At 39.2% G+C, this 25,951-nt stretch overlaps 1 protein-coding gene across 1 annotated transcript; it reads right to left on the bottom strand.

Annotated features, from left to right (window-relative positions):
• Nucleotides 1–1,013: 1,013 nt before the first annotated feature.
• On the bottom strand, nt 1,014–21,868 carry LOC117271715 (dual specificity protein phosphatase CDC14AB). The gene is made up of 14 exons (XM_033650065.2): nt 21,239–21,868; nt 19,345–19,435; nt 12,405–12,480; nt 12,099–12,191; nt 11,922–12,001; nt 10,935–11,001; nt 10,743–10,805; nt 8,028–8,115; nt 7,490–7,720; nt 7,195–7,333; nt 5,075–5,300; nt 4,789–4,880; nt 3,595–3,735; nt 1,014–3,376 (listed from the first exon to the last, which is right to left on the bottom strand). The coding sequence occupies exons 1-14, from the start codon at nt 21,282–21,284 to the stop codon at nt 3,328–3,330; spliced, it is 1,482 nt and encodes a 493-aa protein (XP_033505956.2). The 5' UTR covers nt 21,285–21,868; the 3' UTR covers nt 1,014–3,327.
• Nucleotides 21,869–25,951: the final 4,083 nt, after the last annotated feature.

The following is a 25,951-nucleotide window of genomic DNA, read 5'->3' as shown; positions in this document are numbered from 1 at the left end:
CCCCAAAATCCACCTGTGATTAATTAAGGAACTAAATACAACCCCTTTGCCCCTTGCACCTTACTTTGCGCCCAGACTATGTGCATTTGAACTAGCAGAAGTAAGACACGCCTTAATGCACTTGCACCATTCAATTTAGAACATGCACTATAGATCATTTAAATAGGGTCCTTTGAATTTCTGGACGTAATCCAAATTTCATTCAGAGGCAGTCATTTTTCTTATCACTTTTCAAACATTCGATTGCATACTGCTTTCTCAGTAAGACTGGATATCAAGTGTTTTAGTACGAGTGTTGTTAATGATGGAACTGATTGCAGAAAATGTTTTACGATGTCATACTTTGAGGAACACTGAAAAAAAATCTTCCTCTTTTGTCATTTAGCAAAGCAGACAAATTTCACAAAGGAGCTCTTTTTTGTAAACTTTTTTTCCACAATATCTCAACATCTTGTGAGGTAAAGACTGTTTTGTGTGAGTGTTTACAATAGACAACCAGAAGACAGCTAAAGAGTTGTGCTCATTGTTTGGACACAGTGTGTGTGACAGTTCTCCTTACAATAGCTCTCTCAGCAGCTGATTGTTACCTGTGACTGGCACTACAGCACCAGCTTTGTGTACTTAAACAAGAGATTAAATAATGATGTCATTGGATTTAACTGACACAACATTATCAACCAGAGGGATCTTGGAGTTAATATTCACAATAATTGTTTTCATCAGTGCTTAATAACTGAATAAAGAAAACCTGCCAGAATTAATCAGAAATTGAAGAACAGATGTTTAATGTATGTGCTTCCAAATAAAAGTTCACTGGTATTTTATTGTAGAGGGTGGACTTTACTCACTGACCCAAATTTTCAAATAGTTTTAAGTTGTGTGTGAGATCTTGAGTTAATCACTACACTGCATTATAATCAACTCTTTGATAAATAATTCCAGCATTACAAAATATCAATATCTCTACTTCTATGATGATTACACACATGCATAATCAAAGGAAATATGAATCATTTTCTCAGCATCAGCAAACTTTATTCTTCATTTTAAAAATAACAATCTCTGCAGCAACGCTAAACACACCTATATTATTCAGTTGTATATCTCAAATTACTATTTTTCTTTCTTTTGAAACAACCAGTGATTTAAGAATACATTCCTAAAATAACACCGGCAATGACAGTCACACATAATCGTAGCTGCACACTTTCAAAACCAAACAGCATTTCAGCATGTTGCAACAAGCAAACACAAAAATTCTCAATACATACATTTTCTCTGAAGAAAGAAAAATGTTTTAACACAGCTTGACAGACAAACAGAACAATTTCCCTTTATTATGAATGGCTTGCATGAATGACCTGCTGCCAAAATTATTCTTCGCAACTAAAAATACTTTCCAAATATTTTATAATAGTTTTTGTGATTTGAACCCCTGTGATCCTTTTCTGTGCCTTATTGTGCTTGATAAATTTGACCTATATGTAACTGTAACTGTTGATACTCAGTGTTTCTTGCTCGATATAAAACAAACCCTTACTAATAATGATGTCAAAGCATTTAGTTTAATATGGTTCTAATAATAAAGTGCAGTTGCAGTTAAGAGTCATATGGCGTTGTTTCCACTCCTCCACTGGCACAACTTCTACATTGTTTGAACAGTGATACATTAAAGGGATAGTGCACCCAAAAATGAAAATTCAGCCATTATCTACTCACCCATATGCCGAGGGAGGCTCAAGTGAAGTTTTAGAGTCCTCACATCACTTGCGGAGATCTGAGGGGAGAGGGGGTAGCAACACAACTCCACCTAATGGAGGCTGATGGCACCCCAGATTAAAACGTCCAACAACACATAATTGAAACCACAAAGTATCTCCATACTGCTCGACCGTAGCGATCCAAACGTCACTTGAACTCTGTTTTTAGCCTCATTGCAGCCTGCAGCTCTAACTGCCTCTCTGTGCACCGCACTCATGTGTGCGCGCTTGCGCGAAACATTGGCACAGCGTTCATGTGTGTTCACATTCTTTTGCTGGTCTCATGCGCAAGCGAGCACACGTGAGCACGGTGCACAGAGAGGCAGAGGCAGAGCTACAGGCTACAATGAGGCTAAAAACAGAGATCAAATGATGTTTTTCCAAACAACTTTTTATGTCAGGGCTTCAGGACACTTGGATCACTATGGACGAGCAGAATGGAGATATTTTGTGGTTTCAATTATGTGTTGTTGGACGTTTTAATCTGGGGCACCATAAGCCTCCATTAGGTGGAGTTGTGTTGCTACCCCTTCTCCCCTCGGATCTCCGCAAGTGATGTGAGGACTCTAAAACTTCACCTGAGACTTGACACCAAAATCGTCTCTCTGTCACATGCTAAAACTCAGTTGTAAAGTATGTTAATTATTGAGAGGTGCTTACAGCAGCATTGTTCTCAGTATGGTGATGGTACCATCCAAAGTTGGTATTTCTTTTTATTCAACAGCCTGTAAATGAATATCCTCTGGAGGAAAACAACATTATATTTATAGTCTATTTTATGTCTTTATAACTCTTTGCAAGTACTTTTACAAGTATTTTTGCACCCATACCAATTATCACTGCCAGAAAAAGTCTTCACAATGTTGAGGTTTTTGCAGATTAAACAGTCCACCTCTTTATAAAGTTGCTGAAATCAGCTCCGCTTCAACCAACTGCAAGAGTAAAATACTGTTAAGCAGTCAAAACATGAGGGATAATGATACTATAAAATATATAAAACTCTGATTGGGGCCATTCACCATAATGAGCAGTTTGTTACTTAAAGTACACTTTGCTAATGATACATCTGTACTAATACTTCGTAGGCTTTTGAAAGCAGGACTTTTACTTGAAATGGTACATGTACATTGTTTTGTTACTACTTGTACTTGAGTACTTGCAGATGTTTTCAGCCTACTAGTACTGTACGTAGATTTGTCAATAATAAACCTGTTTACTAATTAAAGTTTGTTCATCATTATTTAATACATGTATGTGAAATTACATTATTTTTCCGCAATTTTGTGTGTTTTATCTTCCAACATACCATTTGCTTTTATCTACTGGAGATTGGAGATGTGTTTTGGGTGCCAGTGTTAAAGAAATATGTGTTTCCCTACTTTGAGTTGACTCTACAGACCTCTGTATTCTGTGAGTCCGTGCAGGTACTTTATAAGACAAATAATTAAAACATTTGTCAAAGGTGAAAAAATGTTTAAGGCCTAGACAACAGCAGCATGTTGGTAGTCCAGTTTTGATGTCCTCCTCAGTCAACTGTGAGCAGAATGGAAAGGTCCAAACTGTGAAGTCAGTGAATGACAGAAGGCCTGGTGCTGAACAGACTGAGGCTGAATGGACTGGGGAGACAGTAGAAGAGAGAGAGGAGTTTGCTTTATAATTCTTTCCTTTGATTGATTCATGCCACTGAGGCTCTCTCCTTAATGTTTGCACAATAGTGGTGTCACAGAGTCACATAGTTACCTGTGTCAGCTTATTAACCTGTTGGTGCCATTTAGTTTTGATCCACTGTATTCAAAAAGTGTATTTTAAACAGGACAAGAACATGAACACTCACCTTTTGATTTGCGTGGCGGAGGAGGACGAGCTTCTTAACAGCCTCTTAGAAGAGGAGGAAGAGGAGGAGAAGGAGAGGGGAACTTTCGGGGACTTAGGGGGTGGGAGAATGGAGCATTGAGAGGCCTTGGACAGGTTTAACCTACGAAACAAAAAGGACAATCAACTGATTATATGTTTCCAAACCATTAAATCGAATGTAACTAACAATTATATCAGCATAATACAAAGATTTGATGTGAAAATTTAACAAACAGGAACAGCATGTACAGCGAATGAGTGAAAAATGTCAAGAAATTCATGATGCGCAAAGAAACAACTCAGATCAATTGACTAATGGAAACACAATAAAAGTATAACTTTATGTTCCATTGATAGAAAACATGAATGAACTGTATATGTGTTGAAACAAAACATTTGAAAGGTTAAAGATCCTTGAAAGCTCTACACACCCGCAGTGGTTACAAGTATGTCACGTGACATATGTTGCCTGGGTGAAGGTCAGGGTGAAGATTGATTGATTGATTGATTGATTGATTAATAATTAGTACCTTATATCTTGTTGTTTAATCTGCACAAACAAACAAAATATAACACGTTTCGCTGTTTCCAGTCTTTGAGCTAAGCTAAGCTAACAATGTATCTCATTTAGTGTAATTAAATATACTAATTAGCATATTTAACTTACATCTGTCACAAGAAAGTGTGAAAGTGTATTTTCTGAGGTCTTGTTCAGACTGCCAGCCCAGATCTCATTTTGGCATATCCAGATTGTATCCAGATGATTTGAGAAAGTCCAGACAGCCGAAAACTACTTGTAATGAGATTTTTAACTGGATCCAGGCAACGTAGTCATATCTAGAGTATCAGCAGTGCTAAGCAGAATCCCTGCTCCCAGCGACTTGTGAGCTCAATTGTCAGAGTGCAAAGTCATGGACCCCCCATTTCTAATGCTTTCGTGTTGGAAAGCCATGTGGCCAGACGCCTACATTGTTATAATAAGAACCCATGCAAATAGGCTGGTGATGTGGACCCACAAATCCAAACTGATCACATGCATCTGTCATAAAGATCTGGTTTAAGAAACCAATCTGAACTGCCTGCAGTCTGAACGTGGCCTAAATGTCATAACAGGCATAAAAGGCATAACCCCAACCATAACCCTTACGTTAACTGAGCTCGAATCACGTTGTACCTTGAGGATGAGGAGGCTGATCTTGGTGGTCGTTTTCCCTTCAGTGCTCTGAGTTTGTCTCCCTGAGTCAGACTGCCTTCCTGACAGTTATTCTATATACAGAGAGAGAGAGAGAGAGAGAGAGAGAGAGAGAGAGAGAGAGAGAGAGAGAGAGAGAGAGAGAGAGAGAGGAAAAGAAAAGAAAAGAAAAGATTTTTTGAAATTGAATTGTATGAAAATGTACATTCTCCATAGAGGTAACACTGGAAATAGTTTTAAATGATGTAATCCTCATTCTGCCCCTCACCTCATCCAAACTGTATGATTTGCAGAGGGTGGTCTTAATTGACAGGTCATCCATGCTTGAGAGTAGGTGGGACATGGCTTCCTGTTTCCCCCCCTCAGAGTCGGGGCTGTGAAGCTGCTGCTGTTGACGCTGTTGCTGTAGCTGCTGCCGTCGGCTCAGTCTCTGCTGAAGGATCTTCTGTTTGGAGCGATGGACGTCACCCTGGACCCATAAACTGTGCTGTTTCCTACACACACACACACACACACACAAGGAACAGACAACACTGTACAATGAGACGGTGAAATTCTTAAGTCATACGTACTGGTAGAAAGTCTTTTCTGGGCATAATAAGTGATGACAAAAATGAAATGCACAAGTGTCTCCTACTTCATTTTAGTAGTATTAAGCAAAGTAATCTCATTGAAGAAAATTCTTGAAAATAACACACTTAGCTCATTTGTTGTAAGCTAAACAAGATTTAACACTGATCAGAAGTAAGTCTACAGTCATGCTAGCAGCTCTTTGAGGATGTACTAAGGAACAGTGGAGCTGTGGGATAATGCTAATGAGGACTTTCTACTTAACTGGTTGTTTCACCTGGCCTTACTCTCTGTCCCTGTCTCCAGCCCCTGCTCACTTCCCTCAGGCCATGTCCTCTCCTCTCTCCCCAAATCTGCCATCCTCAAACCATCCACTAGATGGACTCAGACTTTCTTTCCATCACCTGATGTCCCCTTCCACTTACACAACTGTTCCCACTTCCCTCTTAAGTCACAACGTATACCTGTCAGTTCATTGTGTTTGCAATCTATTACCCGTCTCCTGGAACCCCACCTGCCTGCCTGTTTCTTGGACTTTAGAATCTTTACCTTGTGATCCTGTATGTTTTTTGCATCCCCCCAATAAATCATTCCACTGTCCCTGTCTGGGCCCAAAAAACAGATACATTTGTGAACTCATGTTTTGTTTTCTCTGACAGACAAGTCGTCAAACAGATTCCCAGCTGACCAAAGGCCTGTACTACGAATCCAGTTCAACTTACCCTGGATATCTTTTCGTTGTCTGGCTTGACTAATCTGTCACACTACTTCTACTACAAAGCTGGTTATCAACTAATTCAGTCAACTCTGGGTTTTCCTATCCAGCCACAAGGGCGTTAATGTGAAAGAGGTGGGGGTGTTAATTATGAGTGACATCATCAGAACCATGAATGAAGTAGGCTGCTTCATATGATATGAGATGAAATGGTACTAAGGGTGTCTGTGACTGCGAGACAGTACAATGTCAGTTGCGTGGGATGTAAATGATACTATGATATGTAATATTATAGTGGAAAATGTAGAAACATTGAAAGTACATCCAAAAATTTACCATCAGGCAAGACTTAAATTACATGTAATAGTATCACCAGGCTATATGTGACATTAATAGAGTATATACAGTATTTTCTGTTATTTAATTGGATGATGAAACTACTCTGAATATATCACATACAAAACTTTAAAGTAATGTCCGACTGTCTCTGCTGCTGGAGTAAAGGGTGGAAAAGTGGCCTCGTTAATGACTGACGAGGTCTATCTGACCCAAATGTTGCATTTATAATAATGGGAGCAAATTAACTGTGAGTGGATTATTTTTCTAATAAAATATCTTTTTTTTCCAGTTCTCATCACATAGGTGTACTCTGTTTATACTGGTCCATCACTCACGCAAAGTCCCATGTTGTGTTGCTCTGATTGGTTATAGATCTATCAAATGTGTCCAGAGGAGGTGTCCTTTGTCTGTTTTTTTGTGTCCAGAGACATTTTAGCCTACGACCATTAATTAACACCCCTTGGAAATCACAAATGAACTGAGAGGTTCCAGACAATCACATTGGTAGTTTGGTCTGGCGTTTTTCAGGCTATTTATGTGCCTCGACTGTCTGCGTTTGAGTCCTCCTTCCTTTGCTGCTCACATTCACCATCACGACAATGGGATTTGTGACAATAAAACATAGTATAAAAATTTACTAGTCTTATCTTTTAATCTCAAAATATTATCCATTATCTCCATAATTATCCTCAAGTCATCTCACCAAATAGAAAACAAGTGAGAGTTGTTCATATTGTGGAGCCACAACTGAGACTGAAACTCACTCCTCTAAGAAGTTCTGCTGGGGACCAATGATGGATCCAGGTCGGCAAATTCTGATCCATGCGATGGCCTCAGCTGCAGTGAACCGAAAGTGCTTCATCAGGTAGCAGCCAATCAGAGTGCCTGTACGGCCCAGGCCAGCTGTGATTGAATGAAATGTTTAAAAAGAGAAGATTAGGATATACAGGTTTGAAAACAGATAAATATTAAGTTTAACAATACGCTACTCTCTACATATGGTATGTATGCACTGTGACCAAAAACAAAAAGTCAATGCACACACAAATCCACTCCTACCTTTACAGTGCACAGCCACAGCTCCTTCAGTACTTTCACACACATGCAGGAAGCGCCTGACGATGAGGTCAGAGGGTGTGGTCCCATCCAGGAAAAAAAGGTCATGATGCTCAATTCCTGCATCCTCAAACCTCCTGCCGTCATATAACTTCCTGTTTAAACGGACTACGGCTGTGACATCATTTTGGTGAAAGTATGTAAAATACGCCTCTGGTGCGTGCAGAGGATAACCTGGGAAAAAAATCATTTGGATTTGTTAACACTGATTAATAGTAGTTTTAAGTAATAGTATGAGACGTTTTGGTTAAATACTCTTTACCTAACTAATATAGCAACCAATAAATCAACAGTGGTAAAAATTAGGACTTTTAATCCTCATAAACCTTCCTATGACATTCTCATACTGAGTTCAAATGAATGAATTCAAACAAATATGGCTCTATTTTTCTTGGGACCTTACAAACCCAGAGTGGACCCTTGGGAAATCATTTTAAATCCAGTGGTTTGGAGGAAAGGTTTTAGATAAAATCTAACTCACCATTTTCTATCTTACTGCGAGGGTGAGGACTGCTGAATGCCAGAATTTTCCCTGGAATGATCCAGTTCATATCCCCGTTTTCTACTCGCTGAAAACACACAAAAAAAGCGAAGAAGGAGATGCAGTGTGTGTGACTGAGGTACACTTGGTATGTGTAACATAACAGGTAAGAAAATAAATGTTTGCCTTTGCCTAGAGGATAAATACACTGGAAATTGTCATTCCCCTCTTTTATTCGACTGTGCCAGAAACTCTTTAGCTTTGTCTATGCTAGAAAAACAGAGCTCTCTTGCTTTTTGTGGTCAGTAGAACAAACCTAGCAGATTTTTCTTCAATTCCAACCTTCTAGTTCTCACTGTAAAAACAACTAATTTTATCATGTTATTATCTTCATTATATATTATTTATTTATATTAATCCTAAAAACAGTGATGAAATGTAACTAAGTGATTTACTTAAGTACAGTGCTTCAGTACAAATTTGAGATACTTGAACTTTACATGAGTATTTCCATTTTATGCTACTTTATGCTACATTTCAGAGGGAAATATTACTACTGGTAATTTTAGCTCTACTACAGTTTTTCTGACTTTTCAGATTTACATATAAAACATAGAATCAGTTTATAAAATATGAGACGCTGTTATAGATGAAACAGTTTATTAAGTTGTTAGAATTAGCTCCACCTTGACCAACAACAACATCAAAGTACCATTTACATATTACTGTAATAGATCAGTAATAGTGCTGTAACGGTTCACGTATTCATAGCGAACCATCACAGTCCAAGGGTAACAGTCCGCTACATGCAGCCGCATGCATAATACATGGTATGTAGATTGATGCACATGATGTGCTAACAAAGTTAGCAACTTATAATATTAAGAGTAATAAAAATAGCTTTATTTATATAGCACCTTTAAAAATAGAGTTTACAATGTGCTTTGCAAAACCAGAGAGAGAGCAATGTAACGCAGAAGCAATATAATGATAGAAGCCATAGAGTAATGCCAGACGAAGGCAAGACGTAAAGAAAGACTAAATTAAACAAGTGATAAGACACAAAAGCATATTCGAAGGAACACTGATGATAATGAGAAATAGAAATGAAAATGATGAAATAGAATTATTGCTTCACGGTTGTCTGTCTCTGTGAACCAATCAAGTTGCACCTACAGTTAACATCCATATCTGTGATAACATGGATGCTTCACACACATCTTCCCCCTGGGTAGCACAGAAGATCTGTTTATTCTCCTCAGTTTCAATGTGGACACCCAAGATTAGTGTCACCAATTCAGAATTTGACCAAATGTCTCCCCTTCTGTCCTAAGATATGACATTGAATAATGCCCAGAAAAGTGTTTTTGCAGAACTATGTGGTGTCACAGTGAAGTTGACCTTTTGGATATAAAATGTCATCCCTTCAGTATTTTATCCGATTAGACATTTATCTTAAATTTTGTCATGTTTGGCGAATGAATTTTTATGTTATAGCCAAAAACATGTTTTGTGGGGTCACAATCACATTGACCTTTGACCTTCAACCACCAGATTCTAATCAGTTTATTCTTGAGTCCAGTGGAACGTTTGTGCCAAATTTTAAGAAATGACCTCAAGGTGTTCTTAAGATATCAATTTTTAAAAAAAAAAATCATACAGATTCAAGATCACAGTGACCTTGACCTTTGACCACCAAAATGTAATCAGTTCACTGTTAAGTCCAAGTGGAGGTTTGTGCCAAATTTTAAGAAATTCCCTTAAGGCATTCTTAACATATCATGTTCACTTAAATGAGGGACGGATGAAAGGACAGAAAACCCCAAAATATAATCCTTCTGGCCATGGCTGTCGCCTACGACGGAGTATTAGGGCCACATTGAAGAAAAAAAATTGGAGATTTCGAGAATAAAGTCGAAATATTACGAGAATAAAGTCGAAATATTATGAGATTAAAGTCTTAATATTTCGAGAATAAAGTCGTAATATTACAAGAAAAAATGTCGAAATATTATGAGATTAAAGTCGTAATTTAATGAGATTAAAGTCATAATATTACGAGAATAAAGTCGTAGTTTTTAAGGAAATGACCAACAACAAACAGAATATCAGATTGTCTTTCATGCCGTTGTAAGTAGCCTACTTAATTAGGTTCGGGAACCGGCACCGTGCCGGTTCTGTGTCAGTCGAAACTCCGGGCCCAACTCTGCCTCCGATTGGCCAGTCTGACATCCTTCATAATACATATAGAACGTTAGTGAAACACATAGGCCTCACAGAAACATGCGCTGGTTTGGGGACAAGTTAGTGGTCACGTTACTTGTTCCACAGGCGAAGGACCCCGGACACATAGCCTACAGTAAAAACACCGGTTTCGACTTTTTTTTCTTCAATGTGGCCCTAATACTCCGTCGTAGTCGCCAGCGTGGAGGCATAAAAACATACTTATAAGAGTTTATACAATAAAAACAATAAAAGCAATGCATGTTTATAATAATAATAATAATAATGAAGATCAAATAAAATGGCAGACTGGCCTGCAGGTCAGTTTAGAATTATTCTGATTAACTAACACATGCACGGTGGTAAAAACAAACAAATGAACCCAACTGTAATTTTACATGCGCCATTATTTTGTGTCCAGTAGTAAAAAGTAAGTAAAAACATTTCTTATGCACATATTATCAGTGTGTGTGTATATGTATGTGCCCTCACCTCATAATGTTCATATTCCTCCACATCAAAACTTTCAAAGTCAAAGAAACCATGCTGTAATGCCTAGACGAGAGAGAGACAGAGAGAGAGAGAGAGAGAGAGAGAGAGGATGGTTAACTTAGCAGTTTTCTAAAATTTTTATATGTAGTCTGACACTGTGATGTAATTTTCTCATGACCTGCTGTTGTTTACCTTGCGTATTCCTTGTAAGCAGTCGAGAACAGTAAGGTTGAAGGAGCACTCTCCCACTGCAGCATCCCTGTGTCACACACACACACACAAACATTTAAACACACAAAGGTCCGTTTACTAGTAGTGATTGCATATGTTGCTGTCTGCTTAGATTTACGTGACTATCTACACTATCCATTTTCACTGGTGAGAAATGATGCCTTTGTAATGCATGATTGCAAAGATCTAGTTGCTAACACTAGCCCCTTTTACACTGCCTCTTTGAGGTGGTCTGTATAAAAGGTACAATTGTGGAACTGGTGGACAAAGTCATCTTGCCTTTAAACTGGCATCGGAGATAGTAACAGCTCCGCAACAACAATAGGGTCAGGGAGCTCCTTACCCTCCAATCAGAGGATGAGATCAACCACTAGCCTATATCATAGGGATGGTAAATGATTGTATTTGCCATGCTAATGCCATTGTTATTGTTCATAAAGCACTGGCGAAGTATTTGTTGATGTCACACTAGAGGCTGACGCTGTTGTGTTACATGTCATGGCAATTTCGTCTCTTTGCTTCTGTGATACCGACATGCTGTCTAAAATCACACACTGGATCAACATGAGGCTGCCTTGTTTGGTTCTATGTAAAAATGCAAAGGGGACATAAAGAAGGGACTTTGTAGTGGCTCTGTAGAATGATCTCTGTATAAAAAGGGCTACTAGCTAGTAGGGTGTAACGATCCATTGATCCAGATAACGATCCAATATCATCGATGCAAAGTGAAAACATCAATGATAATATCGTATTGTGATGAAACTGGTGATTTACACCCCTGCTAGCTAGTGTTAGCAACATTAGCCAGTGTGCGTGTTTGTGAGTCTACACAATAAATACTTTGTTCTGATAATTGTTTTTGATAAATAGTGGTAAATATTTGGGTTCAAAATAAAATGTGATTATCATAGGATGAACATGATTATGCTGGCCGGTTCTGAGGCCCACCTGAATGGCAAGTAGCCTATGTTGTTTCCTGAGATCAGAGTCCTGTAGGCTTCTTCTGGGCTTCTTTTTAAGTAGATTACCTGTAGAGAAGAGGTTATACTGTGTTATTAATAATGGACAGACAGATACAGTGCACGGATAAATAGGAGGATAATGGACAAAGAAATGGATATTTACAGCATAGGCACCGATGAGAAGAGCAGCATTTGCTCTCTTCTTCTGGTCATAACTGGTGTAGTGGACCAGTTTCTTTCTAGACATCGTGAAAGACTGAAGGGACAAAAAAACAGTTACAAATGAATGATCAGAAGCAACAACTCAACAACACAAGTGATTTAACTGCTCAATTTCCACACAGTGTAAATTATGAATGTACACCACAGAACTTTATGTCAGCCTGAGAAAGAGGGTAAACTCTCCTAAATCTCCATTATGTGATGAATTCTAATCTGTAGTTTAAGTGCAGAGCTCTGTCTCCATTACCTTGAGCTTCTTATTGACTTTGCAGCAGTATCTGTACAGCATGGCCAGGTTGAGGGGCCCAAAATCTGCATAGAAACTGCAACACAGACAAATAGATGAATGTATCATGCACTGTACATCTGCCCTCCAGTGCACCTTAACTGTACGTGCACACCAAGAGCTGCAAAAGCTGCAAAGGCGACCAATTCAATTCATTTTTAATGGGCACCGGTGAGTTGGGGAGTCGTGAACTTTATGCAAATTAGCTATGACGCATTTCGGCTGCAAATGACAGGTCACCAATCGAAAAGTAGATGTCCATCGCTTCTGTGGAACCCAGAGAACATCCTCGGAAATTTTAGTTCCTACCACACATTCGTTCCTACTTCAAAATGAGAGAGAAGCTAATCACTGCTGTAGCTGGACACAGAGACCTGTATGATTCGAGCCTGTTTATATAAAGGGACCAAAATCAAAAGGAACAGGTGTGGGAAGCCATGTCCTGAGTAGTTGGTTTGCCTGGTGAGTTGATATTGAGAAAGAATTTTTTAAACTAGGGGTGAATACATCCATGCTAATATAATGCCCAGCATGCTAATCTCCCTTGTTTCATGACTGTGACGATTTCGTGGTCTGCCAACCGTTTAGTCTGTGAAAATGTGACATCACATTTCTGTGATGGCATCAAGGCAGAGACATATTTTCCCAGTCTTTAATGTAGGCCAATTTAGTAGTTCTGTTTTCACTGACCAAACATGCAACTATCTGTAGCCTATTCGTGTAAACGCTTGAATTGACATTTCTGTGATGGCAGCATAGCATCTACACATATTTTCCCAGTGTTTAATGTAGGCCAATTTAGTAGTTGTGTTCTGTTTTCATTGACCAAATTTCTTTACTCATTTAGCCTAGCTTTTGGGGCTGGGGAGCCGGCAAAGGCACTGTGCTCCAGCCAGTAACCTGTTTTGCAGCTCCTTTAAATTGACAAGAACGATCGAACATTCGAATGTATGACGTCATGAGCGACGTGAGCAACTTGAGGTACCAAAAATATTTTGGACAGCACCGCTGCTTGGTCAACCTCTGCTGTTTTGGCGATTTCGGCTGCATGTAACTTCATGTATAACAGCCCCACACATCTCAAGTATCTCAAGTATAGACCCTATCCCACATTTCCTATTGTTCATGTTTAAAGGAAGGCTCATCAGACATGGCTTCTCAGGTGTGTGTGTGTGTGTGTGCGTGCGTGTGTGCGTGCGTGCGTGTGTGTGTTAAACTTCTCAGAATAAAGCTCAGACACTATTACTGTTCTCACACATCACAATGATCTCTTTTCAACATTGGAAGTTGAGTAATATGTAATAAACAGACTTTGCATCGTTGCCTTTTCTTTTCAAACTTGGCAAATGATTTTGTGTTTTCTGCATTTTAATGTCAGTCCAAGAACAGGAGACTGGTCGACAATAAAAGCCATCAGGGCTACCATGAGTACACTTCAGTAATATTTCTTGGGAATTGGGAATTTGGAGTGTTAAATGTCGTGAAGAGGAGTTTATATTCTACATTTTGACATTAATTACACGTTAGGCTTTGTTAAGGTTGACTGATATTCTTACATAGAATATCTGACTGTTTGAATGAAAAAAAAGACTGTTTTTAGACAAACTAACTAAATTTATTTAAAGGGATATAGTGCTCTCTGCAATAGCTGTGTAGAGCTGCTAGAAAGCACGGAGATAAATTTGACAAGATTAAGCTAAATTTGAGTCAAATACCTGAGGACTGCTTTAATTTAATAAATTCAGGGTTTTTTTTTTAAGTTTAAGCTAGTGACCACAGACACCTTAACTGCACCTATGCAATCATGTTAATTTAGGCTACATAAGTTTACATATTTTCCTTAACATGTTTTCTATATTTTACTTTTTTTTTTGTTAGTTTGTTTTAGTTGTGGTGGTAAAGACGTTACCAGCTGAAAAACTGTTGTACCTATTCATTTTGAAAGAGCAACAGCCACTGGGAAAACTCCAATACTGGACCAATGTTGTAACTTCATCACTCATTCAGTGAGATTGGTGTTTGTAGGGCAGGCCTAACTTTCATCAGGAGGGATCTGATTCAAAGACTATTGAGATTAAAGTAAACAGATAACCAGGGCCCTGTTCTTCATACCTGGCCATAATGAGTCCAGATTAGAATGTTGACAATCTGACATAAATCTAGGCTTAGGCGATATCTTGGTATTACGGTATACCAGGGTATTTAAAAATCCTGATGGTATAATTTTTAATACTGTCAAAAATACAGACATTCATCTTTCTATTACATCTTGTGCTGGAGAGGCTGTACCGAGGATTTTTTTGCATTTAGCCCACATCACACATCTCCAGAGGTCAGTGTGGTGCAAGAGGCAGCTGAGCTGACTGCGAGTCGTAGAGATTAAAAGGACTGACTGTAAACAGCCCAGAGGACTAGGGATGCACAATATTGGATTTTTTGCCGATATCCAATATGCCTATAGGTAACAACTCATTTGACCGTTAATCGATTTGGATATATCCACTTTTTTTCCCTACCTAATTTTAAGTCTCTTCTGTAGTGGAATTAACGTCATATGATGCATGCATACTGTTATCATGATGGTCCACCAGCAGATGGAGACATGAAATAGAATGCTTTTCAGTGTATGTAATATTCATTCATTGTGCAAATTAAGAAAAAGCATGTTGGCTGATTCTAATAGTTCATTTTAAAGCTGATATTGGCCGATACCAATGACATGCCGATATTATTGTGCATCCCTAAATAGGGCAGAGAGCCCACAAGGAAAACAGTTTATTTTCACATCTAACTGTGAATTTAAGGTTTATTTCGACCAAACCAGAGTTGGTGATTGTTGCAACAATGGACTAACTAACTTAAGGACTAACACGACCATCCAAGACAGTTGTGGTGAGTTTTATTTTGTTTCTGTCATGTTTGAATGAAGAGGGTTTTACCCTGAGTTAACGAGGCAGCTAAGCCTGGCATAGTTCTGTGAAAGAGAGAAACTTGAATCCATAAAGTCTATGGTTGTATTTCTCTGTTTAATAAAGAAAGTAGATAAAGATAAAAAAGATACTTTTTTAAACTTTTTGCAGGTTTCCTTTGTGTTGGTTGGTTGTAGAGCTTGGTAAATGTAGCAAATTTGCCAGTCCCAGGAGACGATGTAGAGCCACACACAAATACCATCATATACCATATACCCCGTGAAATTCCAGGAAGGTATGAAGGTATGAACAATTAGATACTGCCCAAGCCTACACGTCTTGTCATATTTTATTCCTTTCCTTTCTTAGATGAATTCCAGCGCTGTGTGCACCTCAGTCACTTATTGCATAATGAGCTGCTGCCTTACTAACTCTAAGTACACATACTGTATGAGCTGAAACAATGAATTACACTGTGCTTTCATGAAATACAATCCATGTGTTTTCATGTAGGTACAGTCCATTTTCCATGGTTCTCCCTCTAAAATGTCAATGTTGGACTGAATGTCTTCACACTTTAATACCTTACAAACAACCCTAAAGCCTACTGGACTATTAAGTGCACTGAAATGCTATAACAGACAGCAAGGACCTGTGAGCTTTAAAAACAAAGAGTATGGCTAAAGTGTCATGTCAATCACTATCTACTGTGGTAGATTGTAATGATTAAGCATCCAGTCTGTATGGTGTCATCCAGTGTTTGTCCTAAATCCCCTTCCATCATGAGGGCACAGCCACTGATCTCATCTTGACCTATATCTTACAATGGGATCATAACCACTGGCTCAACATGTATGGGAATGAATGGGCTTCAGACACAGGCTGGAATTCAAATGACCAATGAGAATTTCCTTATAAGCCTGCTTCGACATAAGTAGATACATTTACACATACTAGTGTACCATGTAGGGTGATGTTACTTTTTGCAAGCACAGAAATTCTAACCGTTTTACATTGGAGACATTGTCATAGCAGAGAGCCCAATCGCCAGTGGTCTGTTAAATATCATGTCTACAACACTAATGAGAGTAACAGCATGAATCATCGTCTAGAAGTTATGATTGTCATCAATGCCAAATTGGATTATTGCAACAACCTGGTTTACAGATGATCAACTCATCTGAATGATGCAGAATCAAGCAACCTGTATGTTCTTCAACCTGCCCATACAATTACATGTCAATTTACATCTTCACGGGATATCTCCACTGGAGCCCTGTGCCTCACATTAAATGTAAGACCTTATCACTTGTCTAAAAAGCCAAAAACCAGAGGCACACATCAGGGCTGTAATCTGTCCTTTCTATTATTTGCCATTGCTGTTGAGCCTCTAGCCACTACTCTTAGACAGTCCGAAGACTTCCATGGCATAGAGCAAGGCAGCCTCACGCACAAAATATCCTTATATGCCGACGACATTCTCTTGTATGTCTCTGACCCATTAAAATTAGCTCCCGCCATTCTAACTTAATTTGGGAAACATTCAGTTTATAAAACCAGTTTTGAAATAAGTGAAATGTTTCCTCCCAATCGGACAGCCTCTTTAATTCCTGAATCAAACATCCCGTTTAGAGTTGTCAGCAAGGGAATTAAATGTCTTGGGGTTCACATTACGTCTCCCTTTGTGTTTTTTTTTCCTTTCTTTTCTCTCTCTTATTGCTTCTTAATCATCTGTCCGTGATCATTATGCAATATTGTATGTACCTCTTTTGTCATCCTTGTCAAAATAATCCCCTAAGGACATGAACTCATCGGTACAAGTGGGATGGTGTGGAGGGTTGGGTGACTGGGTATGGGAAAGGGCAGGTTTTCCTCACATTTATACTCATATATATATGTATATGTATATATATATATATATATATATATATAGCGCATCTGCCCTATGTTTAGCAATACATTCATTGCCAATGTGTACTGCATACAAATATGCTGTCAACTCAAAACTCAATAAAAACAGTTTAAAGGAGCAATAAGCGAAATTTATCATTTCTAGATTGAAGGAATTAAAAAATTGCTATGTGAAGAACTAGGGGTGTAATTTCATCTGGAGTATAGCATGACCTCACACACCCTCTCTCTGTGTTGATCTCCAGCCCCTTGTTTACAAGCCGGTCTGGCTGCGCATTCATGTGAAGTAAGTTAGCCCGGCAGCCCAGCTAACATTTTCAATTAGCATTGTAAAATGTAGCCTCCCCGCGAGGCTACATTTTTGTAATATATTTGCTGAGATGGAGGCAAGGCTCAGTGACTAGAAGAGCTGATAGAAGCGCTCCATAGCTGTTAAGTTACTCCAGTAGCCGGTGGCAGCCGCCTCGGCTAGTGCTAACACCGGGAGCTAACGCTAACGTTCCTCCTCTTCTCCGTGAGTGAGAGTGATGTTTTAGCCTAGCGGGCAGCTGGCTCGCGGGCTGCCCGCTAGGCTAAAACATCGCTTCAGGTTAAAGTGGGAAGAAGCAGTGGGTTTATCGGGCAGCTGAGTGAAGCTGGGTGAAGTGGAGGCTGTGGAAGAAACATCGGGATGGGTTAATGTCCGGAGCTTGAGCAGCCCGCGAGCCAGGCGGGCAGCCTGACGGGCTCTAGCTGACCTGGCTAGTGCTAACACTCCGTGAGAGCGATGTTTTAGCCTAGAAGGCAGCCCGCGAGCCTGGCAGGCAGCCTGGCGGGCTGCTCAAGCTCCGGACATTAACCCATCCCGGTGTTTCCTCCGCAGCCTCCACTTCACCCAGCTTCACTCAGCTGCCAGATAAACCCACTGCTTCTTCCCACTTTAACCTGAAGCGATGTTTTAGCCTAGTGGGCAGCCCGCGAGCCAGCTGCCCGCTAGGCTAAAACATCACTCTCACTCACGGAGAAGAGGAGGAACGTTAGCGTTAGCTCCCGGTGTTAGCACTAGCCGAGTCGGCTGCCACCGGCTACTAGAGTAACTTAACAGCTATGGAGCGCTTCTACCAGCTCTTCTAGTCAGTGAGCCTCGCCTCCATCTCAGCAAATATATTACATTTATTACAGGTACCATCATCATTGAAGTAGGCAGGGGAATAGCTAAACACAGCAGAGACTGAGACATCGCTAACTGCTAGACGAGGCGAGTGGGGTGGGGGGTGGAGAGCAGAGGTAGAGGGAGGTGTGGCTCATGACACACTTTGTTTTGGTCTACAGGCAGTGCACAACAGCAAACCTAGCGGTGAAACAATTTCGCTTTTTGCCCCTTTAACTAAAAAGCCAAAAACAACTGTGGTTACTGCTCCAGCTATTAACTATTAAAAAGTCAGTTCACTCAAATTATAAAAATACACACACAGTGTGAGTATAACTTTGCAGATGGTTTTATTTGCTTATGTTTTTGGAAACATGCTTTGAGTTTTAGAAATTCAACAGCAACTCATACTCTCAGACATGTGGCATTAAAGTCTGGATGATGTTTTCCTCATTTGTTTGAGTTTTGTCTTTATGCATGTGGTTTCTTATGTCACAGTGTGTTGAGATCATTCAGGTACTGTAGAATTTACCCTTTAACAAAGCATTAATTTTCTACAGTAAGAACAATATATCTTTCATAACACATGTGACTGGATAAAGGCCAGTATTAACAACACTACTCACACCATCGCACAGTGACTACAGACTGTACAACTCTAACGTCTAAATTCTAACATATTTAATGATCACAATATACCAGTGTGCTTGAATGATACCCCCTGATCTTCTATCAGGCATCTATAATTAATGTAGAGATTTATTATAAATTCTTCACTGTTTCGTGCACTGCTGTGTCACCTGGCCTGGTTAAGAGCACCTGCTAAATGCCATGAATGTATTTCTGTCACACTGCCTTGCATTGGGTGGATTGGAGGATTCTATGGCGGCATGATCTCTGGAGCTGACTGGGTGATGTTAATTTGATCCAGCTGATTATCACAGAGGCTTACCTCTCATATATGAACTCCTCATCCATGCTGAAGTAGTGTGTGTTGGCTGTATTCTTTGGTTTGACACGCAGAGTGGCAAAGTACAGCCGGTCTGTGGTGTACAGAACACACACACACACACACACACACACACACACACACACAGCACACAGGGAGACAAGTAGACACTGCATTATTGATAGGTGTTGTGGGTTCAGGTGCGGAACACAGACAGTTTTGGTTTCATGTCAGGAACACAGAGTAAAACTTAACCGCAATTTTTATCAAGCAAACCATGTCCTTCAATAAGCACTGGATTGTGTGTAGAGAGAGACAGAAGTATTAACAGTGAATTGTTAAATTAAGGTGAAAGGCAACTATTTGTCATTTTGACAGCTGAAAACTGAAGGGCTAAAACAGTGAGGCCAATAAAAATGGGGCCATGTTTGTAGTTTTGTTTCTGACAAACTGGGCACAGTTTGTTAAAATAATCAATCTAAACATTGGTTTCACTGTGGGCAAAGATGTCAGTCTCTCAGAGAAGTCTGTGTGACCAAGTCACACAGTGCACGGAGTGCTGAGGTTACATATGGGGCTGGGAACACGAAAAATTTACAACCTGGCAACCCAAATGTTGTTTTCATCAGTGCTCAACAATTGACACCCTATTGTCATAGAATCAGTGAGTTAGATGTTGACTCAGCCCAGCCCAAAGTGGGTGTTTTTTAGCGACCTGTGGCTGTTTTTCCACCAGGTATAGTGCCACAAACACTGGTTGCATTTTCAGCCGAGACTGTGTCACCAAAAGTGAAAAATTTAAGCCCAAACATGACCTTTTCCTAACCATAACCAAGTGGCTTTTGTGCCTAAACCTAACCACACATTAACTACAGCGTTGTTGAAATTTAAAAGTAAGCAAAGTTTTAACTTATCCACTAGGCCGACATAATAATTTAAAAATGTAACGTATCCATGGTTTGCAGAAATTTACAATGCCAACATTTATTCCACCAATTGCGTTGGTGGGCTTCAACTTGAGCCAATTTTTCAGCCTATATTTGTTTGTAATTTTGAAAAAGTGACACCATTAAAGGTCAAATTAGTTATTATCAGTTTGCAATGTACCCATGGACATACAGACGACTATCACTGAATTATGTTGGTAGTGAAGCAAATTTAAAACATGATGATTTTCAGTCAAGTTCTAGGAAGCTACTTTTTCTGTCATTTCTAAGCAGATTTATATGTTTATTTGCCATGGACATCAGTGTTAATGATATATTCAGAGAATATATTTCACACTGACTAAAAATACTTGTATTACGTCTATGTGTTTAGATTTGAGGGAGTGCAATTCTTGATGCAAAGTCTGGCAGTTGGGCTTTAAAAAGGTTTTTTAAAGCACCTTAGTTGGCTCCATGAGCTGTGTGTCACAGCCACTGCTGTTGCTTCAACTGCCGACTGCACTGTTAAACAGGCCAAATTGGTGGACCAACTAATTTTCCATTGCTTTACCCCTGTTTTAGAGAATCATCCAACAAGAATCAACATAAGTAAAAGTATTTGGGTATTATTCCTGCGTGAATCCATGGTTCTCAATAGTGCAGTGACTTCAGTGTAATTTTTCTCGTAAGGTCTCAAAGTGATATTCCCATAGACACTCATTCTGAGTCTATGGTTACTCCACAGGTTAAAGTTTTGTACTAGACACAGATGTCTTTTTATGTAAATTACTTATTAATATATATTATTTATATATTAAAATTATATATATATTATTATTTCCAATGGACATCTCAGTGTTCATGCTACCCAATTACACCTAACATCATCTTAACCTCACAGGATTGTTGCAGATATTTGTATACAACAAGGTTTACAGTTATAAAATACTATAAATTCATGCGTAACTTACCTTTAATAAACTCTGACGCACCAGACTGTTCATATTCCTCTGCCATTTGATCCACTTACAATTGATTTCTGTAATAATTCCGTTTAAAGATATAAATAATCCTCTATTCCAGTCTATAGAAAACTGATTTGTTTTTTTTTTTTGTTTTTTTGTTTTGTTTTGTTTTTTGCTGGTTAGCTGTTATAAGGCCACTTGAGATGTGTCCAAAAAATTACGATTTCTGCATAAAATATCTTTAAACCAAGTCTATTATTCAGTTTCCTCGAGCTTATCATTACTTGAAGTTATTAAAAGCGTCCGACTCTAAATAAAGTCACTCTTTCACAAACAAACTGTTGAGCTACGTGGCCATGTCCACATCTGATGAGGCATTCATCCATATGCGTAAAAAGTCTCCAAAGTCAAATAAAACCCCAACCATTCATGTCCTCTCCCTCTGATGCCTATTGGCTCTGTTTTACGTGAATAACGTTAGTTTCCCAAAAATCATTAAGTCCCTCCATGACTAAATTAAACCGTTTCCCGGAATATTCCAGCAAACAGTCGCGGAGCTAAGGACGCGCACCAAGCCGCCTAGAGTCAGAGTGAGCGCTAATCCCTCTGCTGCTCTGCACATGCTCGGTCAGTGGCCACACACACACACACACACACACACACACATTGGTAGGCACGTTGCTGAAGCCTGGTAAAGGCTGACTCATTTGTGGATGAAACTAACTGTTCTAGGCTATATTGCTGTAATACCTGATTTACTGTTGTGTAAATTTAAACAAAAGTATTTCCATGCCTTCCAGTTTGCCTGTAGAACTCAAAACTCACATAACTTTTTAAACTTCCAGTTATTGTTACCATAATAGTCTTTAAGTGTAACAATTTCCCATATTTTCAATACAGATTTACTGTAATAATATAATAAGACTTGGCCTATATCATAAGGTCACATTATCTTAACGTATTAATAGGAAAAACGGCAGATTGACTTGTCTGCACTGAGGAATGTAGTTTGCTCCTGTCACCCAAGGGTGCGGAGCCAAAGCCTGGGTGCCAAATGTCTGAGCTCCCTGATTGCCTGGCTGAGCTGTGAGTTTCACATGGCCAACTAAATCTGCACTTACATCACACACTTGTACAAGTGTTTGAGATGGTGATTATGCAGTAGGTTGGTTATTAAAAAAAGTCACTTATTTGTAGAATGACTAATCCTCCTCCCAGAATTTCCCTGTAGGGATGTGCAGTAGTACTCTGAATTAGTCCAACCCAATAGCCAGAAAAAAAGGTTGCCATTTTAATTTTCTGAAACTATAGATATGTTACATTTGTATGTTATTATGTAGCAGATACGTCGAAACTTCATGTTTCTTTATTTTTCAATGAAGCTGTGGTTAATGTGTGGTTAGTCTCTATAAACAGACTCTACATTCAGTGAATGTAGAGTCTGTAGGCAAACCCCAGAGATCTTGCCTCTGGAAGAAGAGCGGAAGAGCCCTGGTTTCCGGTTGTAGGCTGTTTGTAGTCCACGTGATATTGATCAATCACGTTTGAGCCGGCTGTAGTTGTTGCCAGGTTAAACGGTCCGTGCGGTGAACTAATGAGGCGGAACATAATTGGCGTCACTGCTAACTCTGAATCCATCGCAACGGTTCAGCATATTTACTTACATTTCGCCTCCTCCACCCAAAATCAAACCGGAATGCCAAAAAATCGGGGGTCTGCCCCCAGAGGCTGTATTCGCCGTCTGCCGGAAGTCAGATGCCGAATACAGCTGATGGGTTCCGAGAATGATGTGTGGTTAACTGCTGGTCATCGCTTTTTGTGGCACTAGCCCTGCTGGAAGAACAGTGATGGGCCACTGAAAAACACTCATGTTTGGTAGATTAAAAAGTGGCTGGAAAAACAGTCCACTAAACCACCAATGGTTTTCTTGTTTTTTGTTCTCGACCAGTGGTCTGCAGCATGGCAGGTGCCTCGCCTAGGTTTCACCCCGTCCACCACTATCCCCTTCTCCTCCACATGACGAAGTCCTTAGAAACGTTGATATGATCCAGTGAAACATATATTCGCATGTTCGCAGAAACATACAATACCAACATTTTCTTATGTGGACTGGGCTGAAGAGTCCTAATGTAGGCTACTGATTTATCATGCCGCTGGGTCTCGATAGTAGCTATAGTCACTCAACACACGCTGCTGTCCAGCAGTATATTATACGAACAGTTTTAAGACTGAAATGTCTCAGTTACTATTGAATGGATTGAAATTCTGTACAGACATTCATGATCCCCAGAGGATGAGTTCTACTGACTGCAGTTTCCTTTAACTCCACCAGCAGGCTCACATTTTTGCCCCTAAAGATGTTAACAACTGTTAATGGATTACCATTACATTAGGTATGGGTATTCATGTTGCCCAGAGGATGAATTATAAGAAGATGATGATCCTCTAACTTTATCAGTAGTACCACCTTCAGGTTAAAGTTCTCACTTATTCTATGAGATCTCTCAACATTTACAGGATGGCTTGAGGCAAAAAAAGGTACAAAATTCATGGTTTTCACAGGATGAGTTGTACTGACTTTGGTGAGTCCCTGACTTTTCCTTTAGCACCATCAGCAGGTTGACATTTTTTTCTGTGAATACCTCAACAACTTAAAAAGATTACCATTACATTTGGTATGAGCAGTTATGGTGTCCAGAGGAGAAATTTTAAGCAGATGATGGTCCCCTAGGGCATCACCTTCAGGTTAAAGTTCTCACTTATTCTGTGAAATATCTTAACATTTACAGGCTTGACTGGGGCAAAAAAAGGTATAGGTATTCATGGTCTTAAGAGGACGAATCCTAATGACTTAAGTGGATCCCTGACTTTTCCTCCAGCACCACTAGCAGGTTAACATTTCTGCCCAGAAATATCTCAACAACTATTATAAGGATTACCATTACATTTGGTATGAGCATTCATGGTGCCCAAAGGATAAATTCTAAGGAGATGATAATCCCCTAACTTTTTCTGTAGCACCACCTAAGGTTATAAATAGCTCAACATTTACAGGATGGTGAGAGCAATTAAATAAAAGGTATGGGCTTTCATGGTCCTCAGCAAACAAATCCTAATGACTTTGGTGAGCCACTGACTTTTCCTCTAGCACCTTCAGCAGGTTGACATTTGTGGGTTTGAGTGAAATATCTTAACTATTGGATGGATTGGCAGGAAATTATGTACAGACATCACTTCTGTAACCTCTGACTTTTCATCAAATGCTATTATCAGGCCAGAATTTCATTGTGCAACACTTTGGTTTATAATGATAAAATACATGTCAAACTAATGCCATCCCCATCAGCCTCAGCTGTGCGAGTTCAGTGCAACTTAGCAAAGGTTGGCATATTAGCACGCCGAACTATGATAGCAAACCCAAATATTATACCTGCTTCACAATGTAGTATGTGAGTCTGTTAGCATTTTTTTGTTCAAACGACCACTGCATCAGTACAGCCTCACAAAGCTGATAGCATGGCTGTCAATTCTTACATTTCTTACATTTCTTACATTTGTCTAATTATAACACCTCTTCTGGTCACTGTAACCTTTGCATGGCAGAACAAAGTGGCAAGAGACATTTAGAGAGCCTCTATAATACAGAATCTTACCTTCATACAGCTTTTCTCCACTTCATTTAATTTTAGCCCTTGAGAAATTATTTCTCATCTCAGTGTCACCTTTTTCAAGAACCTGTGAGATTCTTATGATTTCATTTTTGGCAACACAGCAAATTAAGGCTATAGGCTCCAGTAACACAACTAATCAATTTCGCTGCAAATTCTTTTTGCAATGACAATAAAGGCATTCTGATTCTAAGATAATATGTGTGGTTTGTAAAGACTTGGAAGTCTCTTTCACACAAAATAATAGTCAGTGTAATGGAAATGATTTCACTGTCATTTCAGTTGACAGTGACTGTTTATTTCTGTTTATTTACTTACATAAAAGCTTTATTTCAAACTGGGACAAGCTGGAGCAAAATGTGAATAAAATGGGAGTGTTTCATTCTTGGATATATAAAGCGCCTTGCTTTATCTTGGTCATATTGTACTGACCTTACAGTCTTTCTAACCTCTAACTTGGACACCCCCACACACAGGTGTGTGTGTGTGTGGGATGTAGTCCTATTCCTGGTCTTAGCTTCATCTGCTCTATTTAGCCAATTAGACATCAGATTAACAAGGACGGTGTGCAGGGTCACGACTGAGGACACCTGCACCATTAACATCAACTGAAATACAAGATAAAACAGAGCACTTGATTATTCCAGTTAACACCTTTCAAAACTGAGACACAAAGTCTATTACAGAGAATAAAACACTAAAGTTTATGTTAAAAAAAAAAATCATGTCCTAAAATGAATTTTATTCTCACCTGGGTGATACTTATAATTTCTTAATCTTAAAATGCAGAGATGAAATGTAACATTATTAATGGTCACACCTCTGTTCAAATTAGCATAAGCAGAAGAGATGTTATGATGATATGAAGTTTGGTGCTTCTCATGTTTTGTCAATGCTTGAATGAGAGACTGCCCTCTAATGTTCACACATATAGTAACATCTGCTGTTGCTGCAAGATGCTGTTTGCAAATCAGATATGAAATCCAGCAATATTAACTTTAAGTTTAATATTTCCTGGCCTAATAATGTCCTAATGTCATAAATGTTCTCT

The sequence above is a fragment of the Epinephelus lanceolatus genome, chromosome 12 (genome assembly GCF_041903045.1).
Source record: "Epinephelus lanceolatus isolate andai-2023 chromosome 12, ASM4190304v1, whole genome shotgun sequence".
NCBI lineage: Eukaryota > Metazoa > Chordata > Actinopteri > Perciformes > Serranidae > Epinephelus > Epinephelus lanceolatus.
This window is presented reverse-complemented; position numbering and strand designations above follow the sequence as displayed.

What these genes read in the sequence shown, in the direction of transcription:
- LOC117271715 (XM_033650065.2), bottom strand. Translation starts at nt 21,284, where the DNA reads ATGGCAGAGGAATATGAACAGTCTGGTGCGTCAGAGTTTATTAAAG. An exon ending in TCGCAGTAAGATAGAAAATG is followed by an intron (nt 7,721 to 8,027) that starts GTGAGTTAGATT and finishes TTTTTTTCCCAG; the next exon opens with GTTATCCTCTGCACGCACCA. An exon ending in CAGCAGAACTTCTTAGAGGA is followed by an intron (nt 5,301 to 7,194) that starts GTGAGTTTCAGT and finishes GTGTGTGTGTAG; the next exon opens with GAAACAGCACAGTTTATGGG.